This window comes from Chiloscyllium plagiosum, chromosome 20, assembly GCF_004010195.1.
Source record: "Chiloscyllium plagiosum isolate BGI_BamShark_2017 chromosome 20, ASM401019v2, whole genome shotgun sequence".
Classification (NCBI taxonomy): domain Eukaryota; kingdom Metazoa; phylum Chordata; class Chondrichthyes; order Orectolobiformes; family Hemiscylliidae; genus Chiloscyllium; species Chiloscyllium plagiosum.
In genome coordinates, this window is record NC_057729.1 from 49,742,499 (window position 1) to 49,761,285 (window position 18,787).

At 44.3% G+C, this 18,787-nt stretch overlaps 1 protein-coding gene across 9 annotated transcripts in view; it reads left to right on the top strand.

Annotated features, from left to right (window-relative positions):
• LOC122560261 (protein NDRG3-like) overlaps nt 1-18,787 on the top strand; it is a 129,324-nt gene that overhangs the window by 45,369 nt on the left and 65,168 nt on the right. For all 9 annotated transcript variants that reach the window (XM_043710770.1, XM_043710771.1, XM_043710774.1 and 6 more), the window contains one exon: nt 11,328-11,363. In XM_043710770.1, the coding sequence (XP_043566705.1) occupies nt 11,328-11,363 (36 nt within the window). The remainder of the gene's footprint in view (nt 1-11,327; nt 11,364-18,787) is intronic.

Consider the following 18,787-nt stretch of genomic DNA (forward strand, 5'->3'; position numbering starts at 1 on the left):
TCTCTGCCTTTATTCCTGATGAAGGGCTTTTGCCCGAAACGTCGATTTCGCTGCTCCTTGGATGCTGTCTGAACTGCTGTGCTCTTCCAGCACCACTAATCCAGAATCTGGTTTCCAGCATCTGCAGTCATTGTTTTTACCTCAAATCCCACCAAGGCAGCTGGTGGAATTTAAATTCAATTTATAAATCTGGAATTGAAAGGTTGTCTCAGTGATGCCATAAAAATGCCACTGCTTATTAGAATACTGAATGGACTCACAAACTCTTAATATTCGCCTGTACCTGTGTCTTTGTTTTTGCTGCTGTGTACCTATTATTTACATATCTATGCGACTTAACTCTGTGATCTGCCTGTATTGCTCGCAAGACAAAGCTTTTCACTGTCCTTTGGTACACGTGACAATAAATTCAATTCAAAACCCCTCTGGTTCACTAATCTCCTTCAGGACAGAACATCAGTGTCCTTGCCTGCTATAACTTACAAGTGACTCCAGGTCCACAGCAATGTAGTTGACTCCCAGTTCCCAAGCAGATTGGCCCTGCCCCCAGTCAAGCACTCTGTGTCTCCTATAAGGCCGGATGGGTGGGCTATCAATGGGCTCTCCTGCGTGAAGTTGGTTAGGATGGAGGCTGGAATGCGTAGCAGTCCCCACCCAATTCGATGCCAACCTGCCACCAGACTGCCGCATGGGAGGATAGAAGATTCCTGCATGGACTAAACGATTGGCAGAAGTATAAGGAAGAATGGAGACATGCTGCAAGTAAATCCTACAGGGAATTTCAAAATGCAGATGGGCATTTATTGAGGAAGATTAGGTTGTAGATTATGAAGGAAAATCTGTGGGGTGTGGTAGGAATCCTCTTTCAAATAGTAAGGACAGGAACAATGGCCCTGCATGATGCTAAATCTGTTAATTTGTTCATGTACTACTTTAGGCCTTGACTGTCTCCTTTTCATTAAGGAATGTTTATTGCTTCCTTTCTGATATGCAATATAATAGATTTTCCAGTATAGATACTGAGCTAACAATATTGCCAGGGCACAGTGGATTATGGTTCAAATGCAGGTGAATAGTTTGGTGTTTGTTGGTCAGCATTGACATGGTGGGCCGAACGGCCTGTGTGACTGTGTGACTAGGAGTATGATTCTCCTGGTCACATTTCTAGAACTTTCCGGAAAGAACATCAAAGTGCTCTCTGTGCTCCTGGTTTTGCCCTCTGTGAGTGTTGGAAACCTTTAGTGGCACTTCCTTCATTTTTTAAGTGATAGCGAATAACTTTATACAACACAAACTGAATCTACTGAGAAATGAGGAGGACTCTGCAAACAGGCGAGTGTAAAAGGAAAGGGAGGCAATATTCCTGTTGCAGTGAGAGCTCACATTTTGGTACATTGTTGTGGATGGATTTTGGGATCCCCACCGTTTCCAGTATGATGTGCTGGACAAGAGGAGAGGGACATGCGCAGACCTGTGATGTGCATGTTTATTTAACCCAAGGTGACAGACCTGCCTGGAGTTTATGGGACTGCCCTGTATTTGAGGCGTCTTCTGGGTTGCATTGCTTGAATGCAATTTCTCCCATATTTTTGATCTTTGAGCTTTTATGTGTGTACAGTAGATATCTGTGTATGTGGAGTGGACTGTCCGTAAATCCCTCCACACCCACAGGCCTCCCAGAATCCTTTTCATACCACTCCCTCAGGCTTCCCAGAATCCTCTTCGTACTCCCTCCATTAGGCTTTCCAGCAGAGCCTTAGCAGAGAGGAGAGAGAATTTGGAGTTTGGATCACGAAAGGGTGACCACCAGTAAAAAGACAAAGGAAGTGAAGGATACAGAGGTTCAGATTTGGTGAGTGTGGAATTCACAGGGTGTTTGGAGGCTGGAGGAGATTACAGAGACTTTCATTCATTGCTATTTAGGGGTTCCTATGTCTCTCAATTCTCCACCATTTTGGATTCATTAACTAGTCAATTGTAATTGACCTGTTCCAAAAGTGTGCAGGTTAGGTGGATTGGTCATGCAGAATTGCCCATTGTGTCCAGGGATGTCCAGCCTAGGTGGATTAGCCATGGGAAATAAAGGGTTATTGGGTAGGGAGGTAGTTCTGAGTGCAATGCTCTTCGGACAGTTAGTGTGGACTCGATGGGCCGAATGGCCTTTTCCACACTGTAAGGGTTAGTATTCTTTAGCTAAATCAGCAAATTATTATGGAGGAAATTTGTCATTATCTTAAATTATTATTTCCCTCAAATAAATTAAAACCAGAAGCAGATCGTGTTTAGTGTGAAGTCAAAAATATACACCAGATACAAATTAAAGAGGAGGGCAAAACTAAAATTATTTCTCATTGCTAACTAATTGGTCCACATATGGAACAAATGCAGAAAATTAAGAATTTTGAATAAAGTCTAAATTATTGTTGGAAAAGATACATATGGTAAGGCTTTTTGTCTTGCGCTCAACTGGACAAACTCAAGAATGCCAAATTTCACACAATCAGAACAATTTGATTTATAGAAGGAAAGGATGCGATTGGTCAGCAAGTCATCTCTGATTGATTGTACTTTCTGACTGGGGAATGCAACGCAGAGCTATAGGCTCCACAAGCTCTGGAGTTCAGATCTGTTTGTTAAACTTGCCACAGACAAAGACAAAAAAGACATGAGGCTTGACCATATTCCTTGTGTTTGCAGAAAATGGGTCTCTGGTGTGTGATGGTGCGTCAACCGTAAATGATCCTTCATTCTGAAGGATCTTAAAGTCTTAACTGTAACTTGAACCTGAGTGTTATGTTTTTCCACACTTTTTATGAGCTGTTTGAGGAATGAAACACAATCAATACATATCATATTTAAAATAAAACTGTTAAAAATGCTAGAATGAAATTATGAAATGCAAAAGTTAGACCCTTCATTCATTATTTTCCTCCACAAGACTAAAACTAAAATATGTCCAGAAATTAGGAACAAAGACCCGAGACCATGTCCTTGCCCCCTCCCTATCACTGTAATCTCCTCCACAGTGATATGCTGATTGATGGGAGCTAAAGCATCATAGATCGCACCCTATAGTGCGATCTCTTCTCATTCTGTGTCGAGTATTTCTAATTTTAATTGGGTTATCACTGACAGCTGGACCTTCTGATACACTCGTTAATTCTCTCTCTCCACCTTGCTGCTTTTCTTCTTCCATTTAAATTGAGACCAAGAATTTTGGCCATCAACCCTAATATTGCCTTATGTGACTCCTTGTCATAGAGTCATAGAGATGTACAGCACAGAAACAGACCCTTTGATCCAACCCGTCCATGCCGATCAGATATCCCACCTGCCAGCACCCGGCTCATGTCCCTCCAAACCTTCCTATTCATATAAAATGATGTTTCTTTGGATGTTTTATTGCATTAAGTGTGCTATTTAAATTAAACATAATAACCTAAAAGCAGCGATGAGTTCAAGCCTGCAATTCAAATAATTTCAGAAAAAAGAACAACTCCAATGACAAGTAGGACCCTACTATGTGCTGCCTTTGGTGTTGGATTGTGTACTTGAGTTTAACTCCTGGCTCTGCTGTTTCAGCCGTGTTTGTTAAAATTATCACAGACAGAATTAAACTCTGCTGTGTCAGAAGCAGGTCTGTGTGAACTTCCCTTTCTCATTCTGCAGAGAGGGTAAATGCTCTGTAATTATCAACCTTCCTTTCACTGAGCACTTTCTATTCAAATAGTTTCATTTTAATTTCTCCTGCACACTACAATGACCTGTCATGATTCCAGTTATTGGATACCTTCCTTTCCTCATGTAGCTAATAACTCAGACCTGAAGTTAAATCTAATGTCTTGCTGATCCACCTTTACCAGCAGTACTGCTCCTTTCCTTCCTCCTCCATTTTATTATCACTTTCAAATGTTTTAAGGCCTACTGTTTTGAAATGTCATCTGATCTAGCTAAGGCGACTTGTATTTCATTGCAACTAGATCCTAAATGCCTTGTTTCCGATGTTAGGTAGAGCTTCTCTGGTGAGTAACTCACGTCTTTACTCACCAGAATCTCTCCAGCACAATGGGAGAGTGCTGGAATGGTCTTGATTTGCCTTGATGGGGCATATCCAACCGCCCTTGAGGACCTCCACATTAGCTAAACCCAAAGCAGCTTTCTTGACTGGCACCTTATCTGCAGGCTAATCTTGGCTACAATAGTGACACTGTTATATTATTTATAGGACGCACCCTGGAAACTCAACAAGGCTTCCTAGGAAGCAGCTTCCAAGCTTACGATATTTTTTGATTCTTTCACGAGATGTGGATGTCTGTAGCAAGTTGACCGTCTATCACTTTCCTTGAACCAAGTGGTTTGGTTGGCCATTTTGAGGACAGCTAAGAGTTTATTGTGAATATGGAGTCACATGTTGGCTAGGCCAGGTAAGGATGGTAGATCTCCTTCCCTGAAATATGTCAGGGAGCCTGATTGGTTTTTTACAATAATCGATGATCGTTTCACAGCCATCGTTACTGAGGCCAGCTTTCAAATCCAGATTTTTTTTTATTAATCGAATTTCAACCACTGTTGAATGGGGACTTGAACTCATGTTGACCCAGAGCGTTAGCTCCGGCCTCGGGATTGCCAGTCTGGTAAAATTACTGTCTGCCCCTGCCCTGTCTGAAGCACAGCTGGCAACGGCCTGGTGGCATCACTGTTTCCATGTTCCTCTCCAGGTCGCACACCATTCTGACTTGGATACATGTCATCGGACCCAAATCCTATGGCTTGCAGAACTGTTGGGAGCACTGTTTCCTGATTTTCTTATTTCCTCATCTTTGGCCTCCTCCTGTAAAATGAGAAAAATAACAGGAATTGGAGTTGGCCACATGACGCTTTGAGCACCCTTTACCTTGCGGCATTATCATGGCAGACCTTCTACTTCAACTCCATCTTTTCATCCTACCCTTATTCTAAATTCCACGAGTGCCCAAATTTCTGTTGATCTCTCCCTTGACTATATATGGCACTCGACAACTGGGATCCTGGGGTACAGAATTGCCTCCCTTTGAATTCAATCCTCCTCATGGCCGATCAGTTATCCTTAGACTGTGTCCGTGTTCTCAGCATCTGCCCTGTCAAACTCTTAAGAATTTTGTATCTTTCATTTCGATCACCTCTCGTTCTTATTAATTCGGAGGATAATAGGCCTAGTCCACTCAATTCTTCCACATGACAAACTCATTATTCTAAGCACCAATGTAATGAACCTCTAATGAACCTACTCTCTCTAGGGTAGGTATAGCCTTGGCTGAACTATACAAGATAGCACAGTCCTCTTAGCCCCCTCACTGGCTGGTTACACACCATATGTCCCGTGGGAAACAGTAGCTGTCCTGCAGTCATTTAACAGCCACTTGGCCCATAATAGACTGGAGGCAGAATTTACCTCCCTCATTGGCAGGAATTCCTGCCTCGGGGTATGCGGCCAGCCTAGAGGCTGACGGCTCTCCATCTGCTGGTAGCTCCACTGGGAGAGTGGCCACCTCAGGTATCACACCAGTGATCTCTAATGATTTGGAACTTTGAGGGAGTCAGTGGTGGGGGCTGGAGCTTGAGAGTCTATGGAGATAGGGGAAGGTAACCTAGTAGGAGTGGGGTTCCTTAGTGGGGTTTGTGTGTTTGGGTGGAGGAGGTCACAAATGGATCCACTTAAGAGGGACCTGTCTGTGCCCACTGTACCCTGGCCTGCTTGAGGAAACCAAGCGTGCATCTCTCTCCCCACCAATTAGAGATATCTTTAATTAACCTCATCTGATATGTTATGACAAATCTTTGGTACAGATGGGACTCAAAGAGATGAGGAAGAATTTCTTCACTCCTTTGAGAACCTGTGGAATTCTCTACCACAGGAAGCTGTTGGGGCCAGTCCGTTAGATATATTCAAGAGAGAGCTGGACGTGCTCTCTCTTGAGATCAAGGAGTGTGGGGAGAGGGTGGGAATGGGACACTGGGATTGCATGATCAGCCATGATCATATTGAATAAAGAAGTGGCACGGTGGCTCAGTGGTTAGCACTCCTGCCTCACAGCGCCAGGGACCCAGGTTCAATTCCAGCCTCAGGCAACTATCTGTGTGGAGATTGCACATTCTCCCCGTGTCTGCATGGGTTTTGTCATCCCACAGTCCAAAGTTGTGCAGGTCAGGATGAATTGGCCATGCTAAATTGCCCATCGTGATGTGAAGTCTAGGTGGATTAGCCATGGGAAATGCAGGGATGGGATGGGCCTGGACATAGTGCTCTTTGGAGGATCAGTGTGAGCTTGATGGGCTGAATAGCTTGCTTCCACACTGTAGGGATTCTGTGAATCATGGTCCAGGCTTGAAAGGCCTACTCCTGCATCTACATTTTTAAACCTTGGTCTGTGCTACCACACTGCACTGTCATTGCTCCACCACCATTAGTTGCTGCTTGAAGGTGAGTTGAGGCCTACAATGGACATTAATTAGGACTCAGTTGGTCCACACTGGCAGACAGGCCGTCAACTGGTATCCCCCATGAGGTGGGGGAGGAGTGGGCAGTAAGGGGCAGGCAGGCTACCCGCTGGATCTGTCATTGCCAGTCCCTTAAACCTGCCAGACAGTGGGGTTGGGGTGGGGGAACATTGAATCCAGCCCATGGTGAACAAACCTGCGTGCAGCACTCTGAGGGGTTACCTGTAACCCTACTGCCGGCAATCATTCCATTGCTGCTACCTGCAGATTCAGTTGCCTGTTTATTTTTTTGAGCTGGAAATGTGGCACAGTGGTTAGCACTGCTGCCTTACAACACCAGGGTCCCAGGTTCGATTCCAGCCTCGGGCGACTGTCTGTATGGAGTTTGCACATTCTCCCTGTATCTGTGTGGGTTTCCTCCCACAGCCCAAAGATGTGCAGGTCAGGTGAATTGGCCATGCTAAATTGCCCATAGTGTTAGGTGCATTAGTCAGAGTGAAATGGGTCTGGGTGGGTTACTCTTCGGAGGATCGGTGTGGACGGGTTGGGCCGAAGGGCCTGTTTCCACACTGTAGGGAATCTAATCTAATTAAATGGTGTGAATCATGGGGAGCCTTGAGTTGAAATCCAAGCTGAAATGAAAGCCTGACAGTCTTGGGGGTGTTGCAGACTCCTCTTGGGAAACTTGAATGAACTCTGGGTGAGGTTTTTCAGCTGCCCTGGGAATGATTGTCCCCGCCCCTGGAGGGAAGCTTCACGTTAGGAGCAAAGCGTGTGATGATCCCATCTGCAGCCTCCTTCATCTCAGCTGATGTAGCTGAGAGAGAGCCAGATAATCTCTGTGTAGTCCTCAGTGCGGCACTGCAGATTGAGTGGTGGATATTTATTAGGTTTTAGAAATGGGACTGCCAGCGATACATCTAGTTTCATGTTTTACAAAATCACTGCTACTCTTTCTGCTCCAGGTGGGTCGGTTGGCTATGATCCATGAGCTCAAACCCCACTCCAGTAATCCAAATGTGTAACCTACACTGACGCATTTAAAGGGAGTTTTCGAATGTTTTAAGCTGCTGTCTTTCAGATGAGCTGCTTGCTTTTTTTCTTTAAAGTCACAGTTAAAGAGCCCAAACATCATTTTCTTTAAACAAATGAAGGAGTGATTAACACAGCTGCCTCACAGTGCCAGGGACCCAGGTTCGATTCCGCCCTCGGGTGACTGTCTTTGTGGAGTTTGCACATTGTCCCTACGTCTGTGCAGGTTTCCTCCCACAGTCCAAAGATGTGCAGATTACCCATGGTTTCCAGGGATGTGCTGGCTAGATGGATTAGCCATAGGAAATGTGAGATAGGGTGGGTCTGGGCAGGAGGGTTAGTGTAGACTTGATGAGCTGGTCAGTCAGACATGGTCTATCGCTGTATACTGGCTGCCAATGATCTCTCAACTGACATCACTTGATGTACTTCATCTTATTACTCTTTGTGGGATCTTGCTGGGTGCTCATTTTTTGCCTCAGTTCCTACACTTCAAAAGCAACTACATCTCAGAATGTCCTAATGGCCATAAGCCCCCTAGAAAGTAACTAGACAAGTGTTAAAAAAAATAGAAATTGCAGGAAAATCTCAGCAGAGTTAAAATTTTGGGTTCTTGGAACAAGAGTAAGTCTTTTTTAACTTTAATTTTCTCATTTCCCTACCCTATTACTCTACATTTACCCCTGACTAATGCACCTAACCTACATATCCCTGAACCCAATGGGCAATGTAGCATGGCCAATTCAACTGGCCTGAACATCTTTGGACTGTGGGAGGAACCCCACGCAGACACAGGGAGAACGTGCAAACTCCACACAGAGTCGCCTGAGGCGGGAATCAAACCCGGTCCCTGGCGCTGTGAGGCAGCAGTGCTAACCGCTGAGCCACCCTTCTTGCTCAGTTTCCCCTGGCTCAGCCTGAAGGTGCTCCCTTTTACTGGGACATAGTTCCTCACTCCATTCTTCATGTGTCAGTGCGGACAGTGAGTCCTCCCAATTTGTAGTATTTGACCATGAACCACATTGTAGTCCAGCCTTTAAGTTGGCTGCATCTTCTGTTTTCGATAAGCAAGCACAGGGTGACAGTGTGAGAGCTGGGGCCTGGGCTGAGTTTTTATTTTCTTGCTTCTGTAAGATGCTTCAGCTGTGGGACATCACCATGTGTGTCTGCTGTAAGTGCTGAGTACCATACTGACACTGCGGAGCATGCTCAAAGGGCTGAACTGTGTCTTCCCGCCCCTGTTTCCTATCTTTAACTCTCTCGTGATTCAGATGATTATCCCCCAAAAGGCATTGCTGAGTTGCAGGGATGCAAAGAGTCCTGATGGATAAGGTGGATGAACTCAGGGTGTGAATGGGAACATGGAACTGGGACAATATAGCTATTGCAAAAACGTGGCCGAGGGAGGGACAGGACTGGTGGCTCAATGTTTCAGGGGTTAGATGCTACAGGAAGGTTATAAAGGGAGGCAAGATAGGAGGGGAGTGGCATTTTTGATTAGGGAAAACATTACTGCTGTACTTAGGATATTCCTGGGGGATTGTCCAGTGAAGCTATATGGGTGGAACTGAAGAAATAAGAATGGGGTGTTCACCTTAATGGGATTGTACTATAGTCCTCCCAACAGTCAGTGGGAAACTGATGAGCACGAGATATACAAGATAATGAGAGGCATAGATAGAGTGAATAGCCAGAGACTTTTCCCCAGGGCAGGATTGACTGGCACAAGGGGTCATAGTTTTAAGGTATTAGAAGGAAGGTACACAGGAGACGTCAGAGGTAGGTTCTTTACGCAGAGAGTTGTGAATGCATGGAATGCGTTGCCAGCGGTGGTAATGGAAGTAGAGTCATTAGGGACATTTAAGCGACTCCTGGATATACACATGGACAGCAGTGAACTGAGGGGTGCATAGGTTAGGTTATTTTATTTAAGATTAGAAATAATCCTCAGCACAACATCATAGGCCGAAGGGCCTGTTCTGTGCTGTACTTTTCTATGTTTTATGTTCTATAGATATGTTGAGAGATCTCAGATATGTATAAGATTAATAGGGTTGTAATAGAGGAATTTCAATTTTCCAACCATAGACTGGGACTGCCAGAGTGATAAGGGCTTGGATGGGGAAGAATTTGTTAAATGTGTTCAAGAAAAGTATCTTTATCAATATGTACATATACCCACTAGAGAAGGAGCAAAACCTGACCTTCTCTTGGGAAATTAGGCAGGGCAAGTGACTGTGGTGTTAGTGGGAGAGCACTTTGAGACCAGTATCATTATTCTAACAGTTTTAAAATAAAGATGGAATAGGATAGGCCTTGAATAAAAGTTAAAATTCCAACTTGCAGTAAGGCCAAATTTGACAGTATGAGACAGGAACTTTCAGAAGTTGATTGGGGTAGACTGTTCACAGGTAAAGGAATGACTGGCAGATGGGAGGCTTTCAAAAATGACTTATGTGTGGTCATCAATGTGTGGAACCCCAGAAGATTGGAAAATACTACATGGATACTTCACATCAGTGTTTACTGTGGGGGAAGACATGGAAGTGAGGGGACTTGGGAAAATAAATATTGATGTCTTGAAAAGAGTCAACATTACAGAAGACAAGTTGCTGAAGGTCTTAAAACGCATAAAGATAGATAAATCTCCTGGACTTGATCAATAAGTGTGTCCCAGAGCATTGTAGGAAGCTAGGGAAGAAATTGTGGGGTCCCTAAGCAGAGATACTCATATCATCTACAGCCATGGGTGAAGTGCTGAAAGACTGGAGGGTGGCTGTAGATGTGCCTTTATTTAAGAAAGGCTGCAAGGGAAAGGCTTGGGAACTAAACACCTGTGAGCCAGACATTGGCAGTGGATAGGTTGTTGGAGAGATTCTGACAGACAGGATTTGGAGACATAAGGACTGATTAGGGATTATCAGCATGGCTTGCGAGAAATTGAGTTTTTTGAGGATGTGACCAGAAGTTAGATCCGAGCAGCGCGATGGATGTTGTCCACATGGACTTTAGTAAGACTAGTAAAGTTAGGTCACATGGGATTTGGGGTGGGCTTGTTAACTGGATGCAATATTGCTTGACTGTTGGAGACAGAGGGTGCTGGTAGAGAGTTGTCTTTTGGACTGGAGGCCTGTGACCAGACAGTACAGGGTTGCCCTTCGGCCCAACAAGTCCACACCGACCCGCCGAAGCGCAACCCTTACCCCTTACCTAACACTACGGGCAATTTAGCATGGCCAATTCACCTGACCTGCACATCTTTGGACTGTGGGAGAAAACCGGAGCACCCGGAGGAAACCCACGCAGACACGGGGAGAATGTGCAAACTCCACACAGTCAGTCGCCTGAGGCGGGAATTGAACCCAGGTCTCTGGCGCTGTGAGGCAGCAGTGCTAACCACTGTGCCACCGTGCTGCCCAAATTTAGAATTATATCACAGCCTTTACTGCTTAATGCCTAAGTCCATTTCACTTGAGGTTTACTGTCTTCTTTCTCACTCAACATTGAATTAACATAGTTCTGAGGAAGGGTCACTCCACCTGAAACATTAATTCTGATTTCTCTCCACAGATACTGCCAGACCTGCGGAGCTCGGCAATTCTGTTTTTGTTACTGAATTAAAATAGTTGCTGATAACAATGCCCTTTTCCCTGCCTGCAATTTAACTGTGTCTTACTGGTGATCTATCATTATTGGTGGCCATTTTGTTGAGCCTGAACATCTGAAGGCCCCATTGTTCTCAGGGATGAGCATTAAGCTGTTAATGAGTTGGTCATTCATGAAATTTATAACTATTGCCTTTTTCCATTCTTCCACAGAACTCCGCGAGGAACTTCCAGGATTTTGACTGTCAGGTGAGACAGCTCCATGTCCTCTGAAAGTCTCTAGCAAAATGCGAGAGTTTTGGTCCCCTTATTTGAGGAAAGATGTAGTGGCATTGGAGGCAGTTCAGAGGAGGTTCATGGGGTTGATCCCAGAGATAAGGGGTTTGTCTTTGCAGGAGAGATTGAACAGTTTAGGCCTGTACTGTCTGGAATTTAGAAGAATGAAGAGAGATCAAATTGAGGTATTCAAGATGATAAAAAGTGTGGATAAAACAGACGTGGAATGGATGCTTCCTCTTGTGGGGTATTCTGGAACAAGAGGGGGGGGAGGGGAGAGCGAGCCCAGCGCGGGGGAGGAGAGCGAGCTGTGAGGTGATGTCAGCAGGGTAGGCCCAGCTGCAAAAGATAGCACCTGAGGATCATCAACTTCAATGTCAGTTGGGTCTGGTGAGGAGATGATGCTTCAGAACCTGTATGTAGATGGACCTCACTTTAAACTATATCATTTTATTTTATCTTATTCTCAAACCATGGAAATTGCACCGGATTATGGCGACAAATGAAAGTTTTTCACTGCATTTTGCCATATTTCGCTGTAAAACACATGTGACAATAATTCAATCATTCATTTTAAAAGAATACTTCATTGCGTGTTTAATGGCTTATTTTGTAACATGAGGGATGCAGGATCAATTCTGTAAATGGGAAGAGAGAGCTGCCTGGGTTAGCTGTGTGCATCCAGGCGGGCCATGTTCAGTCACTAATCTCAAAGCTGGAGGTTTAATGCATTGTGACAGAACACCCAGGTGGTGCCACCATAATATTCTGCAGATTTTCGAGTAATCCTGGAATGAGTGTTTTTAACACCACAATGAACAGCTGGTGTTATAGTTCCATGAAGTGCAGTCACCATCACACAGCTTGCACTAGCTGATGGGAGAAGAGTTGTTTTTTTTTCTTGTTTGGGAGAATAAAAATGACTTCACAAATTTGTACAATTTGTCAGATTGTGCACTGGGTGCAACGAGTGTCAGCAGCAGGTTTAGGGTTTGGTTCGGTCAGATTTCTTCCCTGGCTCCCACCTCCCCCACAGCATGGAAACTGCAAAACAGAAGGAAAGAGAAAACACTAAACTTATCACGCCGTCACACTCAGTGTGGAGTTGCACTGACTTATAGGCACAGTTCTGAGAATTACCCTGATCCGTCCTTATCCACGCACAGCAAGACTTGAACAGCATTTTCAGGCTTGAGCTTATAAGTAGGGAGTAATTTTTAAACGATACAAGTGTCAGGCAAAGACCATCTCTAACAAGAGAGAATTGATGGTCTCCTTGAGATTAAACACCATCACTGAATTCTGTAACATCGACATGCTATTGAAGAAGAACTGAATTGGATCAGCCATGGATAATTTCCTAATCAATCTATTCGGAGTACACACCCCAGGTGCAGGTGGGACTTGAACCTGGGCCTCCTGGTTCGGAAGTAGAGACACTGCACTGAGCGACAAGACCCCCCACCTCCAACAGATTTTAGATTAGATTAGATTCCCTACAGTGTGGAAACAGGCCCTTCGGCCCAACCAGTCAGACCCCCCCTAGACCAGCCATTATAAATACAGGTCAGGAATAATTCATCTGAAAACCTTGGGACTAATTCTTTCTCGGAAAAAGGATATTTTTGGTTTCGGAATACACTTACCCTATTGGTCTGTTGGTGTTCATTTGGGCCTGTTTGAGCCAGGCAAAGTTTTGTTTTCCCCCAAAGGGCCTGAACCAGTGGATGTACAGGTCCATTCTGGTCTATTCAGTTTGTAAAGACTTTCAATTTTTGGTCCTTTTGATTTTTGGACTTGGGAATACCTGATCTATATTGTGCTGCAGGAACAGGCCAGAGGCCAGAGGTTGTGGTGAGTAACTCACCTCCTAACTCCCCAAAGCCTGTCCACCATCTACAAGGGATATGTCAGGAGTGTGATGGAATACCCCCCACTTTCCTGGATGGGTGCACATCTTACAACACTCAAGAGGCTTGACACCATCCAGGACAAAGCAGCCTGCTTGATTGGCGCCACATCCACAAACAATAACTCTCTCCACCACCAATGGTCAGTAGCAGCAGTGTGTACCATTTACAAGATGATAGTCAGGAGGTTCTTTACACAGAGAGTGGTGAGTGCATGGAATGCACTGCCAGCGGTGGTAGTAGAGTCAGATATATCTGGGACATTTAAGCGACTCTTGGATCGGCACATGGATGATAGTAAAATGTAGGATGTGTAGGTTAGTTTGATCTTAGAGTAGGATAAAATGTCAGCACAAGATTGAGGGCCAGAGGTCCTGTACTGTGCTGTACTGTTCTATGTTCTGTGTGTTGTGTTAGTCACTGCAGGATTGGTAGCCTCTTACCTGACATTATGGCTGCAGTATTAATATGCCAGGACCCTTCAATTTCTGGTCAGTGGTAACCACAAGATATTCATTGTAGAAATTCAGCAGTGGTAATGCCATTGAACACTAAGGGGTGATGGTTAGATTCTCTGTTGTTGGTGAGGGTCATTGCTGGCCATTTGTGTGCCACTCTCAGCCCAGTCTTGTATGTTATCCAGATTCTGTAGCATTCAGTACCTGAGGAGTCATGAACGATGGTGAACATTGTGCAATCATCAGTGAACACCTCCATTTCTGACTTTATAATGGAGAGAAATTCACTGATGAAAGAGCTGAAGATGGTTGGGCCTCAGACATAACTCCTGCAGAGACGTTCTGCAGCTAGAGATGATTAACCAGAAACAGCTACCTTCAACGTCCCTTGTTCCAAGTATGACTCCAACCAGCGGAGAATGTTTCCTCTGATTTCCATGGACTGTAGTTTTACTAGAGCTAACTGATGCCAAACCTGGTCAAATGCTCCCTTGATGTCAAGTAGACAAGCAGTGAGGCTGGAAGAACACAGCAGCCCAGGCCGCATCAGGAGATGGAGAAGTCAACATTTCGGGTGTAACCCTTCTTCAGGATGTGAAAGGCAGTCACTCTCACCTCATCTCTGGTGTTTAGTCTTTTGGTCTTAGTTTGGACTTAGGCTGTAAAGGTGGTCAGTGAGCAGGTTAGAGAAACATAGGAACAGGAGTAGACCATTCGGCCCCTTGAGCCTGTTCCACCTTTCAATGAGATCATGGCTGATCTGTGGCCTAATTCCATTTACCTACCTTTAGTCCATATCCCTTAATATCTTTGCTTCACAAAATATTACCTATCTCAGATTTAAAATTAACAACTGACCCAGCATCCACTCCCATCTGCCACCCTTTGGTTATTCCTTTGCCAGTGTTTCTTGGTCACCCTTCCATCTCTTTGCTGATGATTGAGAGTAGGATCATAATCAGTTGTGTTGGATATGTCCTGCTTTTTGTGTACAGACATCCCTGGGCAATTCTCCACATTGTTGGGTAAATGCCAGTGTTATAGCTATCCAGGAACAACTTGGCCAGGGGTGTAGCACATTCTAGAGCACAAGTCTTCCATACTATCGCTGAAATCTATTCATAGTAAATTTTGAACACCTTTTGACATTAAAACATTGCTGCAATGTATTATCTTAAATTATAGAGTCATAGAGATGTACAGCATGGAAACAAACCCTTCGGTCCAACCCGTCCATGCTAACCAGATATCCCAACCTAATCTAGTCCCACCTGCCAGTACCTGGCCCATATCCCTCCAAACCCTTCCTATTCATATACCCATCCAAATGAGTTTTAAATCTTGCAATTGTACCACCACTTCCTCTGGCAGCTCATTCCATACACGTACCAACCTCTGCGTGAAAACGTTGCCCCTTAGGTAATTGATCCTTGTTTAAACTATCTGCTAAACTTAACCAAAGCTGAGAAGTAGAAATCTGATAAAGCCCCCTGGATTTATTATTTGGTCATAAGTAGTTGCTCTGTGGTTGTCAGGGATCAGTTGGCAGTGATCCGCAGTCCTGATGCAAAGCTGTGAAAAGTGTTTTACTTTAAAAGGAAATGGCAAATACTTTTTTTGGCATCAGTGTAGAACTATATGATTTAATTGTGTAATTTTGGACACAACAGATGCTAGGATAATGTAAGATACAGAAGCCTGGTGTGTGAATCTATTAACCTATAATATAAAGCAGCAATATATATTGCACTTTGCTAATGTTCATTACAATTCACCAGAGCATACACTCTTTACAGTTGAATTTATGAGTCTCCCATTTCTTAAGTAGATCTGGCATTAAACTGTGAATTTCTCCAATCTCAGAAATTCTGCAGCATTGCAGAGCCCAGTGCCTCTGCTGTTGTCAGAGGGAGAGAGTAGGAAAGAAATGTGGTTTACAGAGCTATAATAACCTCTTAATTCCTCACAACATTTTCAGCAAGTGTTCAGCTGCACTGTAAATGGGACCAAGTAGAGGCTTTAAAATATGTCCTTTAGTAATTCACCATGACATAATGGACGTATTGGGATTGTGGTTAAAAAGCTGTTTCAACTATTAAGTACATTTTTATTGTGTTTGAATTACTTCACTATCTGTTTTCTTTTAAAAAACAACACATTTTGTTGAAGCATTTCATCTTGCACTCATTGGGATAATTTGCAAGAATATCAGTGCAAGGGAAAACAGCATTTATATTGTACGAGAGGAGAGTGCTGATCATTTGACAAGTGGCTTCTGGTTGGTAGAAGCATTGCCATGGTGAATGCACCAGTTAATGCGGATTTGCTTTGTTTTGATTTAACTGGACTGTCAGTGTTGGTAAGGTGCTGCCATCTTTCAGATAAGGCAAAAAGATGGCCCTTCACTATTTTGAATGAAAGAGAGAGACTTGCATTTACAGCACAACTGAAAGCACTTCACAACTGAAATAACATGGTAGCTCAGTGGTTAGCATTGCTGCATCGCACTGCCAGGGACCCAGGTTCGAGTCCAGTCTCAGGTGACTCTCTATGCGGAGTGTGCATATTCTCCCTGCATCTGTGTCGGTTTTCTCCAGGTGCTCTGCTTACCTCCTACTGTCCAAAAATGTACAGATTAACTGGATTGACCATGGTAAATTACTCCATAGTATCCAGGGATGTGCAGGCGAGCTGGATTATCTGTGGGAAATACAGGGTTACAGAGATAGCGTAGGGAGCTGGGTCTGAGTGGGATGCCCTTTAGAAGGGCAATGTGGATTCGATGGGATGAATGGCCTGCTTCCACACTGTTGGGCTTCTATAATTCCACAGAGGACTTCAGCTGAAGCAGCACTTTACCTCCAGTTCTCACAATCTAGTCTACTGCATTCGATTCTCGCAATGTGACCTTCTCTACATTGTCGAAAAGTGTGGTGCTGGAAAAACAGAGCAGGTCAGGCAGCATCTGAAGAGCAGGAGAATTGATGTTTCGGGAATAAGCCCTTCATCAGGAATAACAAAACATAGCCTGGGTGACTGCTTCCCAGAACATGTACATTCTGCTCCCAAAAAAAGAATTTGAGCTTCCAGTTCCCTGCACATTCTCCCTGTGTCTGCGTGGGTTTCCTCTGGGTGCTCCGGTTTCCTCCCACAGTCCAAAAATATGCAGGTTAGGTGAATCAGCCATGCTAAATTGCCCGTAGTGTTAGGGGCAGGGGTAAATGTAGGGGAACGGGTCTGGGTGGGTTGCGCTTCGGCGGGTCGGTGTGGACTTGTTGGGCCGAAGGGCCTGTTTCCACACTAAGTAATCTAAAAAATCTAAACCTTAACATCCCACCCTGTTACCTCAGCAACATCTCTGTCTCAGGCTTGCTGCAATGCTCCAGTGAAGCACAGCGCAGACAGGAAGAACAACGCCTTATTTTCCTCTTGGGGAACCCGCAGCCCTCTGGACTCAATATTGACTTGAAATAATTTTAGTGTCCTAGCCTTGCTATCACATAGTCTGCCATTATACACTACCCATTGTTAGCCACTAACAGTCTCCATTAACAGCTATTCACCCTCCTAGCAGATCATTATCCACCTCTTTGTCAGTCCAATTGTTCTTCTCCCTCTTTGGGCTCTATCCCCACCTATCGCCTACTCCTTACCCCTCCCCCTACCCTATCTTCTGCACATAAACTGATATTTTCCTAGCTACCATCAGTTCTGAAGAAGGGTCACTGGACTCGAAACATTAACTCTGATTTCTCTTGGCGGATGCTGTCAGACCTGCTGAACTTTTCCAGCAACTTCTGTTTTTATTTCTGATTTACAGCATCCGCAGTTCTTTCTTTTTTTGTGTGAAAAGAAGGGGTTGCCCTCTTAAGACAGATAAAGAGACATTTCCTCTTTCAGAAGGTTGTTAGTTTTTGGGTCCTCTTCCCCAGATATTGAATGTGTACATGCCTGAGTCAGACAGATTTCTTATTGATGAGCGTTATGGGGCTAATGGGATGGCCAGGAATTTAGAGTTAAAGCCACAATCAGATTAGTCTTGATTTTATTGAATGGTGGTGTGGGCTCGGGGGAACTGAATTGCCTACTCCTGCTCGTATTTTGATGTTTTGATCTGATTAGCTGTTTATCTTGTTTGCTGCTTAAATGGACTGTGGAAGGGTGTGTGTGTGTGTGTGTGTGCGTGCGTGTGTGTGTGTTTATGCGTGTGTGTGTTTGTGTGTGTCTATGCATATGTGTGTGTTTGTGTCTCTGTTTTTCTCTCTCTCTCTCTTTACATGTGTCATTTTGTCCAGCAGTCCAGATCATACCTGAAATATTAAGTTTTAGATCTTTTTTATAAGCCCTCCTTTTCTATAGTTAGTTATTTATGAACCAAATGAATAATAGGAAACTAGAGTCACATATAAAAATGATTGGGCAATGTTTTCTGTTTTCTGTTTTCTTGGCCTTTCTGAAGTAATCAAAGGATTGACTGAGATGACAAAGGTTGTTTATATCCTTCATTCGCATTCTGAGCACTAACGTCATGTGGCAGCAACAAGAGGGTGTTTGGACCATGACCGAAGCCATGGGGTTGAATGAGGGCAGGGACTGGATGATGATCAGCCAAGAGCTCAATGGCTAAGACCAATGTCTAATGTCATGGGTTCAAATCACTCTCCAGGATCTCAGCACAATAATCAAGGCTGAAATTGGAATGAGGTGCTGCCAGAGTGCTGCACTGCTAGAAATACCAGAAATTCAACGAGAAATTAAATGAGAAATCAAGTGGATTCCCCTGCGCTAATTTGAAGCAGGTCAGAAGCCTTGCCCAGTATTGAACCTTCAGTCACAACAGATTTCTTGGTTGTTATCACATTGCTGTTTATAGCATCTTTTTTTCAATTCATTCATGGGATGAGGGTGTCACTGGCTGGGCCAGCATTTATTGCCCGTCCCGAATTGCCCAGGGGGCAGTTAAGAGTCAACCACATTGTTGTGGGTCTGGAGTCACATGCAGGTCAGACCACGGAAGGATGGCAGTTTC